This window comes from Lemur catta, chromosome 26 (genome assembly GCF_020740605.2).
Source record: "Lemur catta isolate mLemCat1 chromosome 26, mLemCat1.pri, whole genome shotgun sequence".
Classification (NCBI taxonomy): Eukaryota; Metazoa; Chordata; class Mammalia; order Primates; family Lemuridae; genus Lemur; species Lemur catta.
In genome coordinates, this window is record NC_059153.1 from 2,690,329 (window position 1) to 2,716,253 (window position 25,925).

At 43.1% G+C, this 25,925-nt stretch overlaps 1 protein-coding gene across 1 annotated transcript in view; it reads right to left on the minus strand.

Moving 5' to 3' along the window:
* Nucleotides 1-2,184: 2,184 nt before the first annotated feature.
* The window catches only part of CFI (complement factor I), a 28,561-nt gene continuing 4,820 nt past the window's right edge, over nt 2,185-25,925 (minus strand). The window contains exons 2-14 of the mRNA XM_045537474.1: nt 24,904-25,183; nt 23,219-23,369; nt 19,923-20,104; nt 18,947-19,060; nt 18,692-18,802; nt 16,147-16,170; nt 15,839-15,859; nt 12,496-12,531; nt 10,749-10,855; nt 10,476-10,579; nt 7,917-8,194; nt 4,310-4,414; nt 2,185-2,604 (exon numbers count right to left, since the gene is read on the minus strand). Of these exons, the coding sequence (XP_045393430.1) occupies nt 2,387-2,604; nt 4,310-4,414; nt 7,917-8,194; nt 10,476-10,579; nt 10,749-10,855; nt 12,496-12,531; nt 15,839-15,859; nt 16,147-16,170; nt 18,692-18,802; nt 18,947-19,060; nt 19,923-20,104; nt 23,219-23,369; nt 24,904-25,183 (1,731 nt within the window). The 3' untranslated portion in view covers nt 2,185-2,386. The remainder of the gene's footprint in view (nt 2,605-4,309; nt 4,415-7,916; nt 8,195-10,475; nt 10,580-10,748; nt 10,856-12,495; nt 12,532-15,838; nt 15,860-16,146; nt 16,171-18,691; nt 18,803-18,946; nt 19,061-19,922; nt 20,105-23,218; nt 23,370-24,903; nt 25,184-25,925) is intronic.

Sequence of the window (25,925 nt, forward strand, 5' to 3'; positions counted from 1 at the left end):
TAGCTGGTAGGGAAGAATCAGTAGTCTACACTTGAATGTAGTAAAAAAAAAAAAATCAAGGAGTCCTTGTTTTCCTGCCCAAGATATTCTGTAACTTGATAGTTCTTTGTGTTCCCACTCCCCGTCCCCTGCACGGTGCGGGAAATGGCTGTCTCAGTATCCCAAAAGTTTCCACGATTTTTACAGTAAGATCCAGGACGGCGTTGCAGGTGTTGGGAATAGGTCCATCCTTTCCATGAGAATTACCAGTGAATTCTAGGTCTGGGGTGTTGTGTTTGTTACCAAGTTCATGAGCTTATAAGAAATGTTCAGTGCAGAGTTCATACAGATGACATCCCTCTTTATGGAGTGCTTGCTGTGTGCCAAGCGCTTCGCAACGTCTCTCGCGGTCAGAGCTCTACTGTAGGAGGATGCAGCCTTTGGGCCAGTGAGAAACTGGACTCCATCCCTGCAGACGGTGTAGCTGCAGCCCAACCCAGGCTGCGTTAGTGGGGACCTGGCCGGACTTCAGTCCCCACTCAGACCCTCAGCCGGGCACCTTGGGCAACCATCAGTTCCTACCACAGTGGAGGAAGGGGAGGAATGGTCCCCAGGAGGTATAATTATCCTGGTTTTTTCACAATGGAGTCCACCTGAGAAGTCATTTGACGCTATCCAGTCCAAACCAAGGCCTCTTTCTGTTTTCACAAGATGCCAAAGGTTTTTTGTTTGTTTTGTTGTTTTGGTTTTTTTTTTTTTTTTTCCAAATTTTTGGACAGCACATTTCAACCCATTTAGAAAAGGGAACATAGAATCATTTTCTTAACTTTCTGGAACATCGGTTTTCTCATCTTCAAAGTGTGGATGTTGCAGAAGGACACCCACATGTTTGTCACAGCATCATTCACAATTGCAAACATATGGAATCAACCTAAATGTTCATCAACTCATCAGAGGATAAAGAAAATGTGGTATATGTACCGTGGAGTACTACTCAGCCATAAAAAAGAACAAAATAATGTCTTTCGCAGTAACTCAGATGGAACTAGAGGCCATTATCCTGAGCAACGTATCTCAGAAATGGAAAAACACATGTTCTCACTGATAAATGGGAGCTAAATGTGGGTACACACAGTCACAGAGAGATGTAAGGGACATTGGAGACCAAGAAGGGGGGAGGGTGGGAGGAGGGCAAGGGATAAAATCTTACCTCTTGGGTACAATGAACACTGTCCCGGTGACAGGCACACTGAAACCCCTGACTTCAGCACTATACAGGGTATTCACGTATTCATGTAACAGAAACATTTGTACTCCCTTAACATTTTGGAATTAAAAACCAAAGTGTGAGCGTTGGACTAGATTAACACTGAGGTTCTGAGATGCCACCCAGCTCCACCATGTCCTTAAAGAAGGCTTGGTCTTTCAAATTTTTTCCCAGAGAAATTCCCTGGTTCAGAAATAAGTCTTCCAAAAGAAAGGACAGGATGTAGTAAAATAACCTGGTTCCAGCCCTCAGTTAAGACCCAAACCCAAAGCTTCTCCTTTTTTTTTTTTTTCTCTATACATTTACTCCATGGCAATCTCATCTAATTTCTTAGCCTTAACTACAGCTTAGGCTGTGTCTTCTATGTCTCATCGCTCCTTAGGGATTAAATTTGCAAATCACTGAGCTGTGGGTGGAATTTAAAATGGAGTGTACATCACCCGGGAAAGGGCAAAGAGAGGGAAGTGGCCAGAAGGAAGAGGCTGGGAAGAGCAGCGAGTGACTGTGAGGTCTGACACCATGGGGACCCCGGGTTGTGTCCAGTATCTGCGTACCTGTGGAGAGGTTTAGAGAAAGAGTCAAAGAGAACTTGTGAAATGAGGGAATGAAGACAACATTTTCAAGAAATTTTAACACTTAAAGAAGCAGAGAAATGGGACAAGTGCTGTGAGGTCAGTTATTACCCTGTGACAGGTGCTACGCCTGCCACATATTTCACAGAAGTGTGTAGTTTCATTGTCGCACAACTCTGGTTTCCATTTTATAGATGGAAAATGAGGCACGAAGAAGAAAATGAATTGCCCGGGGACAAATGTAGTAGGTGGCAGAGTTGGGACACGAACCCAGGCGAATGTCATTCAGCTAGTTACACCTTTAGTATAGTCAGTATCTCACTCCTGCGCGACAGATAATTTAATCAAACTTTCTGATAAATAAAATTTGCATACTTGACCGAAATATTTTATTTGAGAATTATACAGAAAAATTCCAATGTCGCATAAACTTTGCAGAGACCTTTGAAAATATCCAATGAGATTTGCTTCATTTTTGCCCTTAGAGAAGTCTTCATTACGCAGTTTCAATTAAAATGGAACAACTGAGAGGGGAAAAAAAAGTAAAAAGAAGAGGGCGATGACAATTTTATATATTATACTGAGAAATAAGAGACCGTCCCACTTGGTAGCTAATCCAGTCATAATAATTGGCCACTTTGGTGTAGACACCGGGGAACTCTGGTTTCCCACAGCTTTCGCCCCAACTCACGACACCCCACACATAAGTCACGTTGTTGGCATCCATACAGACTAAGGGGCCTCCAGAGTCCCCTTTACAGGCATCGATGGAACCGTCAACTGTCCCTGAGAAAGGAAAGGGAGAGAGAAGATCACACACTTCCTTCCGTTTGTCAAGGCCACCATGCCTGCTCTACTTCCTGCCGCCTCCTCTAAGGCATGCGATGACTTCGGCTTCCCGAAGCTTTCCTACAGGAAGTGTCATGGGCTCCCCATCCTTGGGCGCCCTGCTGGGCTGGCAGAGTTGGAGACACGCAGGTTGGGAAAGACTTGACAAGTCTCCTTTTACTGATTCCCCCAGTTCAGCATGTTTGTCCGGTGTTCTCTACTTTCTGCAACTGTAAACTGAGATGAAATCGCAACCCAAAAGTTGCACCGGCTGCTGGATGGGCAAATAATAGGAGTACCTAGTGCTTCCTGAGTGCCTGGGATGCATCAGTCATCCATCGTTTTGCTCCTGACCACAGCCCTGTGCTGTGAGCATCATCGTTGTCCCTAGTTTACAGATGAGTCAAATGAGACACAGAGAGTTTAACTAACTTGTCCAAGGTCACACAGCTAATAAATGGCGGCACCTGGACTTGAACCCAGGCAGCCACACCTCAGAGCTCCTGCTCTTAGCCATGGTACTGCCTCCTGGCAGACTGGGTGCTAGTCACCCCTTTGGACCACTGTAATCCTGAACTCCATTTCAAGACAGGAGGGCACTGTCTTCTCTCTCTTCTGACTTTCTAAAAGTTTTAAGTCACTGTGTCCGAGAAGTTATAGGATGTCAATAACTGCCTGTTTCAGTAATACACTATTTAAATGGTTTTGATAAAGCATCCTAAATACACTGGCTGGGACCCACCCTTTTTGTTGTGTTGGTTGGGAGAATTAGCTTAACCACGATATCAACAGAGACCGTAAGAAGTGCAATGTGATTTCCAAGGAGGGGGAAGCTACTTCCAACTGGAGGCATTTGAGATGAGATAACTTCTAAATTTGTATTTAAGGTCGGGCGCGGTGGCTCACGCCTGTCATCCCAGCACTCTGGGAGGCCGAGGCGGGAGGATCGTTCGAGGTCAGGAGTTCGAGACCAGCCTGAGCAAGAGCGAGACCCTGTCTCTACTAAAAATAGAAAGAAATGATCTGGCCAACTAAAAATATATATAGAAAAAAATTAGCCGGGCATGGTGGCGCATGCCTGTAGTCCCAGCTACTCGGGAGGCTGAGGCAGGAGGATCGCTTGAGCCCAGGAGTTTGAGGTTGCTGTGAGCGAGGCTGACGCCACGGCACTCACTCTAGCCCGGGTGACAGAGCAAGACTCTGTCTCAAAAAAAAAAAAAGAAAGAAATTTGTATTTAGAAGCAGTTTTACTTTTGGTCCTGGGTATATGCCACTTCTTGTCTGTAAGACTTTGGGCAAATTATGCAACTGCTCTGCCCTCCGTTTCCTTCCCTCTTTAGAGCCTCAATTTTCCAAATGAGGAAAATGCTCAAGGTCACATGACTAGTAATTGGTAAAAACTGGGATATAGATCCAGGTCTGGTTCCAAAGTCTGTGCTCTTAGTCACCTTGCTGTGCCGGTGTATGACAGCTTTAGGAAGATTTCTCCTCCCAGTATTAGAATAAGGGGACTTGAGCTACAGGGAAGGCCCAGAAAGAGTCTGGCAATGCGGCAGCCAGGAGGCTGAATGGAAGGGTTCAGGCCCAGAGCTGACAGGCGGGGAGGAGGAGGTGTTTGCCAGCAGGATACACACGGATCCCAGATGAGCCACTTCGCACTCACCTGCACACTCCATCTCTTTTTCGTAGAAGCGATTTGGGTAAAACTTAGAGCAGTTGCCAATTAGGTTAACTGCACCCCACTTAAGTGAAAAGACCCTTTGTTTATCTAAACAAAATGAGAAAACAAACAAACATTTAGAAGTCACAAATGAGAAATCTAAATACTCTCATAACTTAGTAAACCATTAGGACTATAAAAGAGTATATATTCTTTAACACATACATACGCTTTTGAGGACAACGCCTTAGTGTATTTAATCGTACTCTCCTTGTGTCCCCATTTCTATAATCGTCCTTCTAAAATTGGATGGCTGGGCACGGGGTCGTTATTGAACATGTGGTCTAAAGTCACACTCACTAAAAAAGAACCGGTGCCCTGCGATGAATGAGATAAAATCTTTCTCCTTTGCTTGCTGAGTTCAGGAATCAGAGATGGGATCTTCCCACAGAAACACCTCCTGTCTTCTTACCATCTCTAGTTCCTTGAAAGCGCTTGTTAGAGTGAAAACAACTTTTTCACATAAGAAGTTTGAATAAAGGAAATACAGATGAAGTTATCAATGTGTGTGTCTGGGAGGACATCCGTTTCCTAAGTTATGGGAAGGGATTTGAAGGGGAGTTAGGATTTCCTTTCTATTTAAGTAAAAGTTTCAGGACTTGCACATCTTTGGTCCAAGGCAAGAGACAGGCCAGGTACTGCTGACAGATTAGAGAAGAAGAGAAAAACGTAAGAATGCAGGGTGAGATGTCTCAGGGATAAGGAGTGAATCTTTGCCCCTTCTCCCCTCCTCCTTTTGCCCAGATCTCAGCAACTTTTATTTTCTCATTCCGGGGCAGGTTCCTGGCCACCCGAAGCTCCAGGAGGGCAGGGGGTAGGCACCTGGAATCGTGCCAGCACAAAGTAGTTGCTCAACAAATATTTATGTAATTAATTAATGCACGAACTCACAGTAATTCAATTACACGCTAAGTCTCTTATGGCAAATGACTCCTCCTCTCAATTGATCTGTGAACGACCTAGGGACAGAGACCTCTGGTTTTTCCTGCGAAGACACCCCCGTAGACCCTGGCACCGTAGTGCACACGTAGTAGCTAATTGTAGAATAGTATTCTACTCTCCTGAGAAGCAGAGGGAGATAAAAATCTACCAAAGCACATGGCAAATCAGGAAGGAGTTTCTGATTTACTCAAGCTTTACTTCAAGTTGGTCTCGAGATGGCTGCCTTTCCCAGAACAAGGGCTTTTTTAAAACTTAGTAATTTATTACTTCCCCTAACTCAGGAAAAGTCTTTGAAACCGGTAAGGAATTTTTAATGGCTCAGAAGATAGCTCCCTCCCCTGCACTCTTGTTTTGTACGATTCTGAAGGTACTTTGCCACATTCTGCTGTCTGGGGGTGTCATTCGTGTCTGGTGGCTCCCCTGTATGGTAAGTGTCTTGAGCTGTAACTGAACCCAGGTAGAGGCAGTAAAAGCACAGAATTTTTAACCTCTTGACTTCAAGGTGGCCGGTAAGTGCCTGGCGAGCTGGCTTTCATCTTTCTGCCTGGGAACCTCTTTTTCTCTTTGTCTGTTGACTGGGTCCGTATTTTTTACCAGTGAAATCCTAGCACTTTAGTAAATGCTCAATAAATGTGTTGAGCCATATTTGACTAATAAATTAATCATTGAATAAGAATCTATCGAACTACCAGTTTATGGGGAGCACATGGAACGGAAGAACATGCCAGATGCCAGATCAAGGATACGATCAGCCAAATTCAAGGTGTGGAAATTCTAAAATAAGAACTATTCCATTTCTTTAATGAATACATTTTAAATAACAGGAAGGGGTGACAGTTCTAGGTTAAAAGAGATTTAAGAAACAAAGCCACCAAGTGCAACATGTGGACCTTGTTTGGATCTTGATTCAAATAATCTGGCTGTAAAAATGTTTTCATAAATAGATGAGGAATATTAAACATTGGATCATATTGAGGAATCAGTTTTATTTTGTTGGGTGTGAAAATGGTGTCGTATCGTTATCTGGGAAAGACATACACTGGAGTATCCGTGTGTGGAATGACACGGTGTCTGGGATATGATTTAATGTACGCCAGGAAAGACGTGTCTCTGTCCTGACAGCCCCACCTGCAGGAGACCCCTGGCTTCTGGCCTCCAGCTGGTTTGGGAGGAAGAGGATCCCAGCAGGAGGGAGGATAATGAGATCGGGGCTGGCTATGCCCAAGGTCTCTGCTTCTCTCTAGGCAGCCCGATCTACCTGACATCTCTCCTTCTGGGAGCTTCTCCTTCTCTTCTGTCTTGGGATCTGGGAATTGCGACAGCTCTGCTACTGCCAGTCCCAGTCGCCTGCCCAGCCCTTGTGGTTCTGCGACGCCCCACCACTCACATCTTTGTAATTAACCCCTTTGTAAATACACCTTCCTAATTGCCCCCTTGGGACCCTGGTTGACACAGGGAGGTAAAAGAATGGCAGAGTGTTGATAACCGTGGAAACTGGACGATGAATAAGTAAGGGGGTATTATACTCTAATCTCTTGCTTTTGTGTATTCTTATAAATGTACATAATAAAAGGTACATAATAAAATGTACATAAAAAAACAGAACAAATAGAAGGACACAATAACTCTGGATGAATTATTTCCTAATAAAATTTAGTATTTTATAAGTTGGGTATTCAAATGAAATGAACTACAAATCTTGGTCAATTTCAACATATTGATACATTTGACACTTTTCAATGTGGCAATTTTATAAAGAATGTGCTGGAGTATGAGTCTATAAGACCAATGCAATGAAGTTACTTAGGGTTTCTGCTCACGAAAGAGAGTTTAAGAGATCAAAAGGAAGCTAAATTTCAAGGTTAAATCCTCAAGACGAAGGGGAAAGTGTTGGGTAGTTTAATTCTAATCTAAACTCTAATTCAGCAGGTCTTTCTAATAATTTGGTTCTAATTGTCCACATCTCTTATTCATGTCAAGTGTTCACCTCAAGTCTTCTTAGAAGTTCAAAGAATGAATTCCTAATGTTCTCTTTCTCTGTGTGGGCTGGGTGGGGCCCGGGGACAGGGGAAGGAGAGAGGAGGGGAGAGAGGAGGTGGGGTGTGCAAGCCAGTGATTCAACACATACCAAGGCTGTCCCTTCCAAACTTCTTTATCTTTCATCCACATCTGCCCCAACTGATCCCAAAAGTCCCTGCTGTGTGTCTGCTGTCTATATAGTTTTTCCTGGTGAATGGCTACCGCGAAACATTGGCTTGAGAAAGAATCACAAACAGAGTGTATGTGTCCATTGAAAGCCTGGATACTGACTGGCTACATAATTTGCAGGGTCCAGTGAAAAATGGAAATGTGGGGTGAGGCCCTTTCAAAAGTTATCAAAATGTCATGATGGTGACAGTAGAGCATGGGGCCCTTCTGGCCCTCCTGAGTGCAGGGTGCTGGGTGACTGTAAATGCCACAAATCCTCGAAGCCAGCCTTGGCTGCATGCTCGCTTTTCTAGATACGAAGCTATGTTCCTCTCTGAGTACTAGGAAATTAGCACCCACGCCATGTCTAGCCCCTTCATGTTCAGCCCCTGGATTCTGATTCACAAATTATAAAACCTACCTTTTCCTCGGCCCCAGCCAGAAATGATGCATCTGTCGTTAGGTTGGAACAGGTATGGAGACCAGGGGATGCAGGCTGGGACGGACTGAGGCAGCTCACAGATTTTTGGGTTGGGGTAGCCTTTCAGTTCTATCAAAGCTATGTCATTTTGGTAGGTGCTTGCGTTGTATTTTTCATGGATAATAATTCTATTCACCAGTTCGACTTTTATCTCACGATTATATTTTACCCAGTCTAATAATGATGTCCAGATTTGGTAACGGTGTATTTTGCTGACTCTATGGCAAAAAAAAAAAAAAAAAGGAGGAGGAAATAAAACATTGAGAAAGAAAGGTAAGTATAGAATTCTGACACTTCATCTTTACATTCTACCTGTTAGAGGATTTTTTTCATTTTCCCAGATTTTTAAACTTCTTGCTGTCATGAAGCAGTGAGGTTAAGTTTACTCGGCGCAGATTTAGGTCAGTGGTGAGTGGTAAAGGGAGGAATAATCCAGTAGCTGCTCAGTAGCAGGAGCAGAAAGAGCTCACTAACAACCAGAGCTGCTCAGGAGCGGAGCGAGTTTGCTACCTTCGGGGTGTGTGAGCCATCACTGCCAGTGGGAAGCAGAGGCCAGACGGCATCTTGCCAGAAATATAGTTGAGGAACCGGGGAGTTGGGCCCTATACTCTCGTTACTCTGCAACCCCAGAGATTCTCAGGGCAAAGACCACGCAGACCTTATCCTGAGCCTTGAGACTGACTCCGTGCTATCATTGCACTGTATTTATTTGTTCACATGCCTTTCTTCCCACCAGCCTGTGCTGCTTGAAGTCAGAGCTGGGCTCTAGTTCCTCTCTGCAGCCCTGAAGCCTCATATTATACCTGAAACATAGTAGCTGCTTTAAAATCCTATTGAAATAGTGAATGTGGCCGGGAGTGGTGGCTCACGCCTGTCATCCTAGCACTCTGGGAGGCCGAGGCGGGAGGATCGCTCAAGGTCAGGAGTTTGAGACCAGCCTGAGCAAGAGCAAGAACGAGACCCCATCTCTATTAAAAATAGAAAGAAATGATCTGGACAACTAAAAATATATACAGAAAAAATTAGTCGGGCATGGTGGCGCATGCCTGTAGTCCCAGCTACTTGGGAGGCTGAGGCAGGAGGATTGCCTGAGCCCAGGAGTTTGAGGTTGCTGTGAGCTAGGCTGATGCCATGGCACTCTAGCCAGGGCAACAGAGCAACACTGTGTCTCAAAAAAAAAAAAAAAAATTAAAACTAAATAAAAACCTCAAAGTCTAGCATTTCCAGACAATTAAGTATTTCATAAAATGGGTTTTCATTAAGCAATAAAACTTAAACCATTTAATGGTAATCTTTCAAAAATGAATTATCTATGTATTTTCTGCTTTCTCAAGCATAATAAACTGAACAGACCTTATCCTTCTAGAAGGATGACTTAGGTAATCACCTTATAGTTAAACGGCAATGCCCTAGGAGATAATGAGCTGTTCAGGATACTTTTATGTACAGTGTTCCGAGAATTCTGTCATTCGTATTAATTTGGGTTATTTTTCTGGATCAGAGGTCCTGAATAGTGCTGAAAGGCTAACTCCGTTTATTCACTCAACAAACAGTTAGTGTGAACCTGCCATCTATTCCAGGCACCGCGTTAGGGCAGTGCTCCTAGGGAACAAGGGTAAGGAGGATCGTTCCAGGCAGGGGGAACAACACATAAAGGTCCCTTTGCAGCGGGGAGCAAATGCACTGGGGTAGCTGAGAGCAGCCCATAGCGGGCGGAGAAGCGAGCAGGGGTTGGCGCTGTGGGCACCATGAGATTGGCAAGCGTACGCAGGGGTCAGGTTACAGGGGGGTCATGGGCCAGGTCAAACGTTTTGTTTAGATTTTTATCCTAAGAGGGATGCGAAGCCACTGAATTTCAAGTTGTAAGTGATCCAAACTGGGTATGGAAACATCATCGCTCTTGCCATACGGCAGAGAAAAGAGAGATGGGGCACAGCAGAGAACGAAATGCAAGTACGACCCACTTTCCCACCGGGCAATCGAGCCGAGCCAAGTAACTCGGCACCTGTGGGTTCGATCTGCCCCTGCCAGTGGGCTCAGCGGCTTGGTCTGTGGAGAACACAGAATGTTCTGGGCGATTGGCCCCTGGAGTTCCCGTCACGAACACCAGAGGAGATTTAGCCATTAATAGAGTGGAACATCCATGGCTTTTCTCAGATATGCATTCTGTTTGTTTGTTTTTTAGAGACAGAGTCTTGCTGCACTGCCCAGGCTGGAGTGCAGTGGCACAATCATGGCTTACTGCATCTTTGAACTTCCAGGCGCAAGGATCCTCCTGCCTCAGCCTCCCCAGTCACTGGGACGAAAGGCCACACCACCACACCTGGCTAATGTTTAAACTTGTTTTCAGAGATGGGGTCTCGCTATGTTGCCCAGGCTGATTGGGAACTCTTGGCCTCAAGTGACCTCAGATACGCTTTTGCTTACCACCTGCCACAATCTCTACTGCTCGTTTGCATTGGTTCAGGAAATCTAAAATGTAGCGAGGACATTTTTTACCTGACACAATGTGCAGCGGTCAGAACCCAGCAGCCACCGATATAAATTCCCCCACAGGAGATGCCGTCGGCTTCCTTGATTCCCACCTGCCACGGGAAGTCTCCCTGCAGAAAACGTTCCTGCGGTCACTGCCATTGTAACAGAGCACTGCAAACAGCCCTGAGCTATTTCTGCTGCAAGACCCCCGGCCTCCCGCAATCACACCGGCCCTCCTGCTCCTCCCCAGCCCTGGCTGTCCCGGGAAGGTGCGCGGTGGTTTCCTTGCAGGTTTACCACGTCCTGGGCGAGGCTTCCTCCCACCACGCGTTTCCTTCGCACGTGGCTGCTGTTCTTAACTCCACAGGACAGTTTGGGTAACAATGACTTTATCCGTTTTCTTTCTTCAAGAAAGGGAGAGACCGTGCCATGACTATTTTGCACCCATGCCTCTGCGGACAGATACTTCCTGATTACCCATGCCAACTTCCTGATTACCCATGCCACAAAAACAGCAGAATCACAGCTAACATACAACAGGCCGGATTCATTAGTGAGTTATTTGGAATGCTAAACTGTGCCAGGCACCTTGGTCGAAAATGCGGGCTTAATACTACAACTGGCTTGATTCTCTGACGTTCTGTCTACAGGTGGACTAGTGACAGAAACGGGCTGGCCAAGGGCTTGGACATGTGCCAGCCCCTAGCGGGTGGGACATGCTGCACATGCAGGTCTCGCCACAGTGACAGCTCAGGAGGGAAGCACGTTCCTATGTTTTCTCATTCTCATGGTTTTTACTTTCTAGAAGCTGTTTAGGTGTAACTCTTTTCAATAACATTAATATTAGCATTAATGATATTAATACCGAGTGCTTTCTATGTGTCCGGCCCCACACTAAGCACTTTGTATACAGTTTATCTCATTTAATCATCATTTTAACCCTGAGAGGTGACATGCCAGCGACGCCTAGGCAAGAAGGTCAGCAGACTGGGGGGTGTCTTTTTAGCCATTTGACATGTGACAATGTTTCCCTCCTCTGGGAGCATGCAGATGTGGCTCCTTTGTCACTGAGAAAACACAGTACAGCAGGACTTAGGACGTGGATTTGCAAGAGAATTCATGACAACGGAAGAAAGTAAATGTGTAAGATGCTCCCTTTATTTTCTATATTTTACCAGGTCATGAAAATGTTTGTAAACTTGCTTATTAGCCCCAAATGAGAAAGGAAAATTTATGTCACTGTTAATCATTTTGGAAATACCAAAAGAAGGGAGGTACCAAAGGAGAGAAGTTGTGAATGAACGATTTTGAGGACTGACAATTAGAAGGGAGTCTTCCATGAACTTCACTTTAAAACACTCCTGAACGGGGAGCTATTTTAGTCCCAGTTTGTATTTGAGGTTAAGTTACTCACCTAAGGTTACAGAGCTAATACACAACTGAGTCAGGATTTAATGCAATATGTCTGACTCCAAATCTCTAATCAATTACTAACTTCCCAGGAACTTAATACTTTAATTTAATTGGCCTCTTAGTGCACAACTAGCCAGGGTACAGATTTTCAAAGTTTTTCTGTTATCATAATTTAAAACATTGCAAAATAACACGTTAATTCAGTTAACATCTATTATTTTTCTATTCCAAAATATACGTCCTATATGCTTGAAATCTGGTTGTTCTGACAAAACTGACCTGACAAAGTTCATATCAAAAAGTTTACATATTTTAAGAAGAGCTCTACCAGGGGTCAAAAAAAAGGGAGGAAAAAAAAAGTTTACATGGGACTCGAGTATTGTTTTCACTTCAAAATTAGCCATATAAATTAACCCGGTTTTAAAAACAGTTCTCAAGAATCATTTACGCTGTTTTTCCTAAAACTGATAGGAAAAGGAGAAGAATAATGTTATGTTTTCAATTTCAGTTGATACCAAAGTTAATTGTTGCTTGAATCAGTTAGATATATATACATGCATATACACAAATCATGTTAAAATTTCTGTCTGAACTAGTGAAACATTAATAAGAAAGTGTAACGTTAACTTACCTGCATTCATATCAGCAGTCAAAGTTTCTGTTTCTTCTACGATAAAACAAAAAGTCCCAACGTTTAAAGTTGTATTTAGAGTGAAAATTAAATCATTAAAACCATTTACACTTCGATAATGATTTTCTGCCTTGAAAATTTGTGTTCCCTTTAAAAGGACCGTACAAAATCCCCAAAGCATGTCATCTTATTTTCTTTCTGTAGCTGGGTCATTGTAGAGGCTCAAGGGGAACTGCATAGAAATTCTTTCTGGCACAAACTAGAGGTGTCTCTTGGTATAAGTGAGTGGTGAGACTCTGGTGTCACAGTTTCCTGTATTTAGAGCAGGCAAAATGCACAGGTCAGAGAAGAGAAGATTCCTGCTCAACTCTGCATTCACAGGGTCTTCACCTAGGGCAGGGAGCACTCACCAACACTGACCAGTAGAGTCCTGAGCTGACATTTAAAAGGCTCCTCTCATTTTGTCCAGAATAAGACACTTCTTATGCGTTCATGCAAACAAAGATATTTCACTGGTTTCAGTACTAGGTATGGTCAGCATCAGGCAGCCGGGATGCAGGAGTCGTAAGAAAAAAAGATTCTTTTCCCCCTTGGACTTTTTCTTGAAATTATACAAGACGTTTCCATCTTCACCCTGCCATCCTAGGCAGGATCATAATTTCCTCGGCCTGGGGATGTGAAGGCAGATTCCCACCAACATGTTGCTCTGCCTTGGAGGAAGACGTGGCTGAGACGTCACAGTCCAGACAGGGGTGGGAACCTTTTCATGTTGGAAGCCGCATTAATTTCATTTGTGACCTCCAGGGTGCCTTGATTTGGGTTAGGCAGGAGAATGTAGATTCACAGCAGTAAGCGGTAGAAAAGCAAGAAAGCATTTTTCGAGCACGTTGCTGAAGGCGTGGGAATGCTACTGCATTTTTCCATATTTCAATTGGATCTTTCTTGCATCAAACGATGACTTTAACATGTCATCTACTGAGAGCCCAATCAATTCCATCTGCAGTTCTTTAAGTGCCTTGGTGATATCAACAAAGTGAAGCTGAAATGCTCATTTGAGAGTGACGCTGTGATTCTCAAAGTCTGTGAACCTTTCATTATACTCTCTAGTTAATAGGTCTACAACGGCTGTGCATTCTTCAGATGCTTCGAATATGTCATCCTGCTCATCAATGACCTTTGCTAACCGGGGAAAATATTCATCTGAAATTTCCTTTTGAAGAAGATGTGTTTGAAAAAAGATACCTTTTTATGAAATGTTTGGATTTTTTGCCACATACCATGTGTAGACTTAGCTTTACCTTGCAAAGGAATGTTCGAGTTGTTTTGATTTGACATCACACAGAAATGCCGCGTCCCCATAGAAACCTTCTTTCAATAATTCACATTGCTGATTCTGTTCTTCATAAAATTTAACTATCTGTTTTTGCAGAGATAAAATTTTGGCTAGGCCGGGCGCGGTGGCTCACGCCTGTAATCCTAGCACTCTGGAAGGCCAGGGAGGGTGGATCATTTGAGTTCAGGAGTTCGAGACCAGCCTGAGCAAGAGCGAGACCCGTCTCTACTAAAAATAGAAAGAAATTATATGGACAACTAAAAATATATAGAGAAAAAATTAGCCAGGCATGGTGGCACATGCCTGTAGTCCCAGCTACTACTCGGGAGGCTGAGGCAGGAGGATCGCTTGAGCCCAGGAGTTTGAGGTTGCTGTGAGCTAGGCTGATGCCACGGCACTTTAGCCCGGGCAACAGAGCGAGACTTTATCTCAAAAAATAAAAAATAAAATAATAAAGTGCATTGCTGATAAAGTGGAAAGTAAATTGTGAAAGATGAACAGAGCGGAGGATTTTATGCAGCAGTTAGAAGCAACAGATTAGACGAACACAGAGCAACACGGACAGATCTTTAAAACGTAACCCTTTGTGAAAAGAACAAAAAAAGGAAACTTGAGACCTACAACACGATACTATGTAAATGAAAAACATATGCTCACAAGATAATAACACACATCGGATAAGAATGCATACAAACAGAAAGGCGTATACATTAAACCACTTTAAAATGGCTATCTAAGGTCTGGTGACCATGGAGTACTACTCAGCTATAAGAAACAACGGTGATCTAGCACCTCTTGTATTTTCCTGGAGAGAGCTGGAGCCCATTCTACTAAGTGAAGTAGCCCAAGAATGGAAAAATAAGCACCACATGTACTCACCAGCAAATTGGTTTCACTGATCATCACCTAAGAGCACATTTAGGAACAACATTGATCGGGTGTCGGGCAGATGTGGGTGGGGGAAGGGATGGGTGTATACCTACAGGATGAGTGCGATGCCCACTGTCTAGGGGATGGGCACGGTTGAAGCTCTGACTTGGGGAGGGGGGGCAAGGCCAATATACATAACCTAAACTTTTGTACCCCCACAATATGCTGAAATAAGAATAAAAAAAAAAAAAAAGAGAAATAAATAAGTAAAACAAGTGAGGAGCCGGGCCTGGACGGATGATGGTCACATACAGGGTGCTGAGGTGTGTCACTAACTCATGCCTTTGCCCCTGAGGCCTGACCCCAGGGAGGGAGGATGAAGGAAAAGGAGGGAAGGGAAGGAAAAAGGAACGAAGAGCAGAGAGGAGGGAAAAAAAGAACAGCAGCTTCAGAGGGCAGAATGGCAAGTGAGAGGGAGCACAACAAAATCATGGAGACTGGGCATTTAGAGCAGGGTGACCTTGAGCTGGTAAGTCCCCCAGGAATCCGAAGAATTCCCGAGGAGGACCGTGAACTTCTGGCATTATGTGGGCTGGCGACTCGAGTCATTTTATATAAATATTTAAGAAAAGTTATTTGTGAAGAGACCTGTTAACAAAAAACCAAGAAACAAACAAAACCCCCAAACCAACCAAACCAAACCAAAGACACAAAAACAAAAAAGAAAAGAGTGGCCCCAAAGAGTTGGAGGATTTGGGGACATCCATCTGATATAAGTAGATAAGAAAACATCTATCATAAAAAGTTGCTATCTTTCCTCCAGTGGCAATTTCTTCAGGAGCTGCCCTGGTTTTGAGGGAAAATGACAGGAGAAGGAGAAAGGGATTCGGCAAAGGTGAACCGTGCAGGGAAGGGCTGATGTGGGTGACGTTTTGGTCACCAGGCTGTGCATGGGGTGTGTGTGAATAAAGTTTGTCACGTTGAAGAAAGGCCTCTCTGCCTAAACTGGGTTAAAGCTGGGCTGGCCCTAACACACAGTCATATCGAGCACAGGAAATAGGAAACATTAAAATATAAGCCAATAGAACCTTAGGTTTGTTTCAATTTTTCAGTATCCCAAGATGTTAATAAAATCTTTACCTTGAGCCACAGGTGCAAAGCCTGAAAAAAAAAACAAAAAACAGAACCAAACATTTACCACAGCAAGGGATAATTTTTAATTGAGAAAAAATACATACCATATCAATATCTTAATATTACACATATATCATAAAACCATAGCACCTTATTTTTGTTTTCAATTCTGTAATACAAATTTTCTGTTACAAAAATAGGTGGCAGGCACCTGTAATCCCTGAGGCAGGAGGATTGCTTGAGCCCAGGAGTTCAAGGCCAGCCTGGGCAACATAGCAAGACCCCATCTCAAAAAAAAAATAAAATAGATTTACCTTGTATTGCAGTATGTCTGGCTCCTAAAAACAAAACAAAAAAAATGACTATAGCAAAAAGATTACTTTCATTTAAATAAAATATACAAAGATCATTAATATTTCAGAACTAGTATAACAATTTAAATTAATAGTTACAAAAAGATAAAAGGAAACCACAGTATGCCATCTTACTTTGATTTTTAATATTGCAAAACAAATTTTTCATCTTGCATTTATTTTCTTTTTTTCTTTCTTTTTTTTTCATCTTGCATTTAAACACATGAATTTCATCATGGCAAGGAAATTGTTTTAACTTGAATTTTAAAAAGGGATTAATACTTTAGATACATTTGGATACATAGTCAACAGCAATTTTACTATACTGTTACATAAAATTTATAATTATTTTTAACTTATATTAATAAAAGGAGGGCTTATAAGAGATAAATGCAACTAAGATATAATCCAAACCTCCCTTGATTTAGGGATTCTGACCTGGCACTTAGAGGTCAATGAATATATCAATGTTTTTATTTTACATCTCTGCTCCCACTTGCCCTTTCTTGGAGAGGGAAAAATTAGAACCATTACTGGAATACAAAAGGCAGAGCTCATCTTGACGAAGGGTAAAGGGAAGCAACAATGACAATTGACTAAATGAATTTTGGATATAGAGTCAATAAATTTATGTAAAAATAAGATTTATGTTGTAGGTACTCTCCTGCAGTAGGATTTTTTCCTAATAAACTAACAAATTTTGTTCCTTGATCTTAAACCTTACAGTTTTAAGTTGAGGGAAGGGGAGGGCAAAGAAGAGGAAGAGGAGAAGAAAAAAACCCCAAAATATAATTTTACTGAAGAAATCAAACTGTAGCAAAAGTCATGATTTACTGTCCTCCTCCCTGAAGAGTTTTCCTTTCTTCCTCTCTTTCCTAAGGACGGAATGAAATTTAGTGAACAAGTAAGCACTTCTGCTCAACTGCTTGTACACCCTTCGGGAGAAGTTACATGATTTGAAATTCTAAAAAGTATATTCTTTAATTTAAGAACTGATTATCAACAGAAAATCAAACAAAATTTTAGTAAAGTCTACTACTGAACATATCAAGTCATGTCAAAATATAATTAACATCAATTCATTTATCCACACCTATCTTCAACATTTATTTAATGTTCACGTGGAGGGCACCTGTCCTAGGACATTTGGAATATAAAAATAATTAGATAGATTCTGTTTTCCCGGTGTTTACTGCTGAGAAGGAAAAGTAGAACAAGTGCAGAAAACTGCAATGGGCAGCTGGGAGTGATCCGGTGGTGTGCTGGCCTCGATTGGCCAGTCCGCCAGAGTGTTGTATCCCCGACTGCCCAGCTTCTGTCCTGTGACATCTTGTCAATAGGTTGAAGTCACCCAGGTGGGAGTATTTACACCCCCAGAAATCAGCAAAAGCTACACATCAAGGCTTCTCTGTCTCTCTCCAAAGCCAGCTGCTGTTGAGCATTTACCAGCTCGCCACGGGGCAGGTCCCCTGGGGAAGGTAGCTATAAGGACACCTCTGGCCCCCACCCCTCGTGCTCGTGCTACTGTTTGTCCCTTAGTGCCTCACTGCCATCACCTGTGCCACCTGTCACACTGACCACCTTGCTGCTTTCCTTGCAGGTACTGGAATGCTTCTGTCCTAGGAACTCTGCAGTGCTGTCCCCTCTGCCTGGAGCCTGTCCCACGTGGCTGCCGCGGCTTCATGAGTCCCCTGCCTAAATGTCAAAACTTACCCCCCCAAACATTTTATATCCTCTGTCCTTGCTTTATTTTTCTTCGTAGTCTTTACTTTACTTAATATTTCACTTATTTCTTCTATTTACTGTCTTTCTTCCACCACTAGAATGTAAGACCCAGGAAGAGGCCGGGAATTCTTGAAATGTTATTCGCTGCTGTAACCCTGGCACCTAGAACAGGGCCTGGCACATACAGTAGGAACTTAATAGATATCCACTGAGTGAATGAATATATTAAAATAACTTGAGCAGCTGGGCACGGTGGCTCACGCCTGTAATCCTAGCACTCTGGGAGGCCAAGGCAGGAGGATCGCTCGAGGTCAGGAGTTCGAGACCAGCCTGAGCAAGAGCGAGACCCCGTCTCTACTAAAAAAAAATAAATAAATAAAAAATAGAAAGAAATGATCTGGACAGCTAAAAATGTATATAGAAAATAATTAGCCGGGCATGGTGGCGCATGCCTGTAGTCCCAGCTACTCGGGAGGCTGAGGCAGGAGGATCGCTTGAGCCCAGGAGTTTGAGGTTGCTGTGAGCGAGGCTGATGCCAGGGCACTCACTCTAGCCCGGGCAACAGAGTGAGACTCAGTCTCAAAAAAAAAAAAAAAAAAAAAAAGTCCTGAAATAAGCAGACATTTAGTAAATGAAAATATGAAGAGGTAAAATGCCCACCCAGTCGTATTCTTACTGCTGTAGCCACCTGTGGTCCCTTAAGATTGCACTCTACCTAAAGGAAAGTTTCCGAATCCTTGAATTCAAAAATGGAAAAAGGCCGCCCCAAACGTTTAATTACCTTCACAACCAACTTCGTCGTCTCCCGTAATGCAGTCCACCTCACCGTTGCATTTTTGCTGGCTTGGAATACAAACCCCCGATTTGCAAAGGAAGCTGTCACCTTGGCAACCTGTGTAAACATAAGCGGGGGAGGTTTTTTTTGCCATTTCTTAACACTGAATGAGGAGCAATCCGAAATTCCATGGTAAAGTTGTGTTTGCTTTTCTAAGTCAGAAACGTGAATCTGGGGGCTTCAAGGCTGGAGTCGTGTCACCTTTACAGCACAGCTCGTCACTCCGGTCCCCACAGTCGTCGACACCGTCACAGGCCTTCGTCCGAGGAATGTGTTTCCCGTTTACACACTCAAAGGACTCATCTGTTGGTACTTCTGCAAAGCAGGAATTAACCTTATGAGATTTATTTATGGAGTTGTGGCATGACATCCTTATCACATTGTGGGGATCATGACATCATTAAGACAAAGGGAGACTTCAACAAAAATGATACAAGATGAATTGGTAGTGTCAACACAGTACATATGATTAATAAGGAAAATAAATTCCCCAACGCTGGCCTATGGAGGTCCCGTCATTATCTCTGAAAAGCAGTTGTGATCGTGGAAGTCTGAAGCAGGTGGCATCTGGAATCAGAGATGCTTGCTGACCTCGGCAAACACTGGCTCCCACCCATTCCTTTCTTGCTACTGTAATAAGCCCCACACCTACTTCCCAGATGGCACTTTATTTTTTTCTTAGCACTGAAAAAAGACAGCTACGTCTTTGGTCTTTGAAACCACACATATGGCTAAAATATTCCAGCGTCAGGACGGAGGGAGAAGTGGCAATGACTACCAGGAAACCTAGCCGCTGATGTGATCACTGAAAGGTTTTAAAGAAATGTATTCTATATATGCTGGAACTCCAGAAGGAGATGCCGACGTTGCTTCTCATGCTTGGTTGGCTTGTGTTTGCCATAATAACTTATGGCAATCTGGATGTTCCAACAAGGCAAAGGGGAGTCTGGCAACTTTGCTTCCTCTCTAGGAACCTGGATAGAAGAATATTTGAATGGCAAAAAGATACAATAGGGGGGAAAGCACCAATTTAGGCTCGAAAGCCCCAAACATGATCGAGTCCATATCCCTGCCTCTGTGACTGGAAAGTGAGCATCAGTCATTTGTGTACTGTGGGCTTGGTGTGAGATTACTGACCCTGAAGGAAGGGAAAGTAGCAGGCAAGTTCTCCACCAACCTGTGTTCTGTGTGTAACACACCACGCCCGCTAAACCCTGGTAACCCTTGGCTCTTCTCTTAGTAAAAGTGCATTCAGCCAAACTGGTCTCGAATCCCCGACAAAGCACATGCACACATTCGGTGGAATTTAAATAAGTTTCCTCAGGAAAATTGAACCTTTTTCGAATACCGAGAGCACCTCTGCAAATAGAATAAATGAAACGTTATGGTAGAATAATTAATTAGGACTTTGCATGTCCAACCTTACTGTGGGGGGTAAGGGACTAGAGTAATTTCCTCTCGTTCTCTACAAGTGAGTTGCAGATTGGGCAACATACGTAAATTCTCTGAGCCTGAATACCTTCCCCTATAAAAAGGAATATAACTACCTCACTGGGTTTTGTAAAGATTAACTAAAATAATCAATTTAAACTAGCCAGGCTTCACAATGGGAAACACTCAGCAAATACTGTTTTCTTCTCCCTTGTTTCTTACTAAGGAGGGAGGCTTCTCTCTCACTCCTGATGTTTCCTTCTGACCCGGGCTGTGTCATTCCTGGCCTCTCTATAGCCCTTAGATCCTTTTCTCTCCAGGAAAGGGACTCGATCACTTTGGTCAGAGGATTTTGTAAATATTAACGTGAATCAGGCCTTGTGAGCTCATACTTTCCATCTTTTCCTTTTGGGAGTCTCTCTGCCTGCCCGGTAAGGTTTACCTGGCTGGTTCCACCATTGCCTAAGAGTTGGGGGGTTAAGTTAGTTTAATTCTAGTAGGTCCATTTTGCTTTTACACTTAGCTGCATCCTCAGTTCAGCCTTGATAGGATTAAGGTGATATTTTGGCATCTATATGCCATGGCTTGGACTTCTCAGTTTGTTCAGAATGTGTGTGGAGAGGCTGCCTCAGTGATGCATCGTCCTAGGGAATGATTCTTCCAGGGCAATCAGTCGCTCCTTGCTTCTCTTTAGAAGTAAATGGGGACAACAGGTGAAAAATAAACAGCTGAGCAAAGATGCATCAGGGAAATGGAACAGAAATTAAACAGTAATGGAAATATAAATATCAGACTAATTAGAACAAAAGGCAAAAAGAGAACAAAAAGGAGGGTGTTTGTAATGATTTCAGATCCATAATGAAAATAAAGTAGCCATGAAGATGAGCTACGAGAACAAGCAAGAGCCATCTGGAACAATCTGATAGGAAAGTAATAGGAAAAACCTCTCAATCAAAAAATATCTAAAAATACCATATAAAATATAATGAGTGTCTTCAAATGAGCTCTGAAGGAAGTAAGGGAAATTCACACTGGCCAAAATCAGAGGAGTCTGTTCATGAGCTTATGCAAAATATGAGAAGAGCAAGAAGAGATCAAAAAGCCCGGGAGAGTTACTACTATTGGGTTGAACCAGGAAGTTGTAGATCACTCACTGCTGAAAATAAGAAATATCCTCTGGCTCAATTTTACAGTAAGAGACTCTCACTAATGAACCACCAGCAGACATCATTGGAGAAGAAAATTGAATCCAGAATGAAGGAGTGAGATGCACAAAGGAATAGACCAAGAAATTGGTAAACAGGAAGCAAATCTGAGTAAGCATTGACTTGACCACGATGATAATAATTGCTTAGTATATAATGACAGTGATTAACTTCTGGGGCAAATAAAAATAAGGTGGAACTAAATACTGGAAACTGGACTGGATAATGGCATTTTTCCTATTATTACTGAAGAAGATGAGGACTTCCTGAGCCAAGGGTTTACAGTATAAATTCGAAGACAGCCATTAAGGGAATGGAAATATAATGTATGATTTCCAAACCAACTAAAGGAGGGAAAGAGGGAAGATTAAAAAAATCTTTATTAATCTAATAGAAATTAGAAAAGAAAAAAATGAAAGCACAGAAAAAACAAGCCCAAAATAAGATAGGAAAAATACATTTGACAATGTAAGTGATCACAGTAATATAAATGGACTAAACTCTTCAGTTAATAGTGACTGTCATATTCAGTTAAAAAAATAATCTAGGTAACATGCTATTTATAAGAGATACACTTAAAATATAAATATATAGAAAGATGGAAAATAAATGGAAAAAGATTTGAAGAAAGCAGTTAATAACCTTGCTAATTCTAATGGATTATCTATTTTATATATATATAAAATATATACATATGTTTATCCATTATATAGAACCCCACACATGGAGCATTTAAAAAACACTCAGCCACAAAGCAAGTCTCAACGAATATTTTAAAAAGTTGGACCAGGCTTGGTGGCTCACACCTGTAATCCTAGCATTCTGGGAGGCCAAGGAGGGAGGATCACTTGAGGTCAGGAGTTTGAGACCAGCCTGAGCAAGAGTGAGACCCTGTCTCTATTAAAAATAGAAAAATTAGCCAGGAGTGGTGGCACATGCCTGTAGTCCCAGCTACTTGGGAGGCTGAGGCAGCAGGATCACTTCAGCCCAGAAGTTTGAGGTTGCTGTGAGCTATAATGACACCATTACACTTTAGCCAGGGCGACAGAGGAAGAAAAAGAAAAAGAAAAAATTGCCATGATACAAGGATAGTCTCTGATCACAATGTGATTAAATAGGAAATCAATAACAAAAAGTTAACCAAAAGCAAACCAATATATTCACATGGAAAGTAAAAACAGAAACAAAAAAAACCTTCTAAATTATATATGGGTCAACAAAGAAATTATCTTGAAAATCAGAAGATATTTTGAACTAAACAAGAAATACAATACCACTTACAGAGGCATGTACATGAAGCATTACCTACAGGGAAATATGCACCTCCAATGTTTATGTTAGGAAAGTAAGAAAAATTGAAACCAGTTGAGTTAAGCCTTCGACTCAAGGAAGTAGGAAAAAATACAACAGGGAAAAGAAGGGAGAGTCAAAGATAACAGTAAAGATTAATGAAGTAGAAAATAAAGAAACCATTTGTAAATAACAAAAATAACAATGGCCAATCAAAGAGACAAACCTCTGCGAGGCTGATGGAGGAGAAAAAGAGGAAAGGCGCATTTGAACAATCTGAGATGTGAAAAGGGGACACAGTGACAGATGAGTAGAGACAGGCAGTAAGGAACACGTTCGCGACTCTCGGAAACATCCAGACACTGGGGCAGACTTGCCAGGCAAACACGCACATGCCTCACTCTCACAGCAGTGCTACGAGGAAGGTAGCTAACTTCCTCAGGTTACATATGGGGAAATCGAGGCACAGAACGATTCGGTAATCAGAAAGCAAATAGTTGGAACAAGAAAAACAGTGCTGGGAAGCTCTGCGGATCCAAGTGCTCACTGCTGAAATCCGAGGTCAAAGCAGGCCACGTTGGCTTCCGTTATGCTCCAGCTGCTGTCACATATGAACATTTTCTTATCTTGGTCTACGAGTTGGACTTCAACAATTCCCTCTGAGTCTGCAGTTCCATACAAGGAAACACTGAATTTTCCTGAAATAAAAAAACCAAAAGAATGAGCATTATCTCGCCATTGACTTTTTTCCCCCTCTTGATTAAAAAGCCTTTAAAATAATAAAATACATCATTTCAGATTACCTTTGCTACCACGAAGACTTTAAGAAACAACAGCAAGCAGTGGCCCTGTGACCGCTCACCCTGTCAGTGGCTGGGCCTCCCAGTCGTACAGAAGAGCATTACAGCCTCACATCAATCACCCTATGGAGATTAGGACTAGGTTTATCCCCATTTTTACACGGGAGGAACCTAAATCTAGGACAAGTCAAGTTACTGGCCCAAGTGAAGAAGCCAGGAATTGGAACCGCCTCAAATGGATCTTACCCCACAGTCCAAGTTCTTAAAAGGGAGCTAAACAATTAATGAAAATCGAGAGAGGGTCTATGTATTCTCGTACATTTAAGGCTTTTGGTGCCTCAGGAGAAGAAGAGTCTGACCCTGACAAAATAACCTCCATTCCTGCCTTCTTCCTCCCCGATAGATAACAGAAAGGGGCTCAGGGCCAGGCGCGGTGGCTCACGTCTATAATCCCAGCACTCTGGGAGGCCGAGGCGGGAGGATCGCTCGAGGTCAGGAGTTCAAGACCAGCCTGAGCAAAAGTAAGACCCTGTCTCTACTAAAAAATAGAAAGAAATTACACGGACAGCTAAAAATATATATAGAAAAAATTAGCCAGGCATGGTGGCGCATGCCTGTAGTCCCAGCTACTCGGGAGGCTGAGGCAGGAGGATGGCTTGAGGCCAGGAGTTTGAGGCTGCTGTGAGCGAGGCTGATGCCACGGCACTCTAGCCCGGGTGACAGAGAGAGACTGTGTCTCAAAGAAAAAAAAAAAAAGAGAAAGGGGCTCAGACAGGGAACTTTTTTCCTCCTTTTCCACAGTATCTCGACATCTTAACTCAGCATCTCAAAACCATACAGGCTACTGCGAGCTGTGTGTAATTGTGCCTTCACCAAGAATGTTTTCAGCATCCCTAGGGCCACGAGTGTCTGCGATCACTTGATGCCAGAAGACAATGAGCCCGAGTTTTGCTGTCAGAGCTCAAAGACTTTGTTTGCCAAGCACTGTGGGAGGAGCTTTTCATATACCACTCTGTTTAATTTTCACAGGACGCTTACACCTTAGAAACTTCTATCATTCACATTATACAGGCGAGGGAACTGGGTCCAGAGATGTCGCCCAGCTTGTCAGTCGCCGAGGTGGGGTTCTGAACCAACTCAGTGTTCTGGAAGGATCCTTTTAACCGAGCAGAAGTGAGGGTGGGGGACAATCCTAAGGCTGGGCTGCAGAGAATGGCACAGGCCCCAAGGGGCACGACAGGACTCAAGGGCTGGCTGGGTTCTGGTGACCCCTGATTTTTTGGCTTATTACTCCAATTACTTTTGAGGGTCTAGAGAAGAATTTTCAGTTGTCATCGTAATATTTCACAGGGAAAGTAATTTCCAATAGAAAGTATGGCATACGGTTGCCCTCTTATATCACGGAATGACTTGAAAGCCGGGCTTTTCCTACCTTCAGCTTTGCATGTTCCATTATTTAAGAACTTTGTCGCTGGATGAAGGCATTCCAAGCTCTTCAGATGACAGTATGTCGGGTAGCTTTTCCCGTTAGTCGCACACATCACAGTGCTGTTCTTTGGGCACTGATACGGGAGTTTACACCTGCAAGTCCCTTCGATGCACTTTTGCCACGGCTGGCAGAAGACCTTATTGCAGGACAGGTGTGTGTATTTTTTCGCCAAGCACTTTTTCTCCAGCAGATCCTCTTGAGATGTGTCTGATGTCAAAGTGGCCTGGAAGACGCAAAAATAAACATTAACTCAGCAACCAACTAAAAGTCTCCTGTTTGAAGATGAGTAAATGAAGGAAAAGGGAAAACCAGACAGACGTGGGTGGTGTGGTCCGGTAGCTTTAAGAATCAGAAAAACCTGGCTTCTAGTCCCAGTTTGGGCACTTACACTTACATGGCCCGGAGCAAGTGACCCTCCTGAAATGTGAATTTCCTCATCTGCAAAATGGGGACGCTTTCTCTTATTTTGCAAGGTTATTGTAAGCATTAGAAATAATATGTGTGTCATGGTTGGCAGGTACCAGACATGCAATTAGTGGGACCTCTTATCCTAAGGCCAACATAGATTTTTGGCCTTCGAAGAAATCAACTAATCTCAGCCGTCACGTTAAGGGGTAACACACTTGGTGCTGAGTATCGTCACATGGAATGGATTGATATTCAGGGCCTGCTGAGCAGCCGGAACACTCGAGTGTACGGCACTGAGTGGGCTTCAGATGGGACGGCCACTGGCCAGGACACTGGGGAGGGAGAAGCAGCAAGAGAGGAGTGTGAGAATGGTTTGGAAAGCAAAAGCATGGGGATTCAACAATTGACTCTGTGCAGGGGTTGACGGTGGTCCTAGGTTTTGAGGCTGAGTGAATGTTAGGATGCACAGTGCCAATAACAACAGATATTAAGGCAGAGCATTGTGAATTTGGCTCGGCACCTTTCGAGTCTGAGGTGCCTAAAGGACATGCATCTGG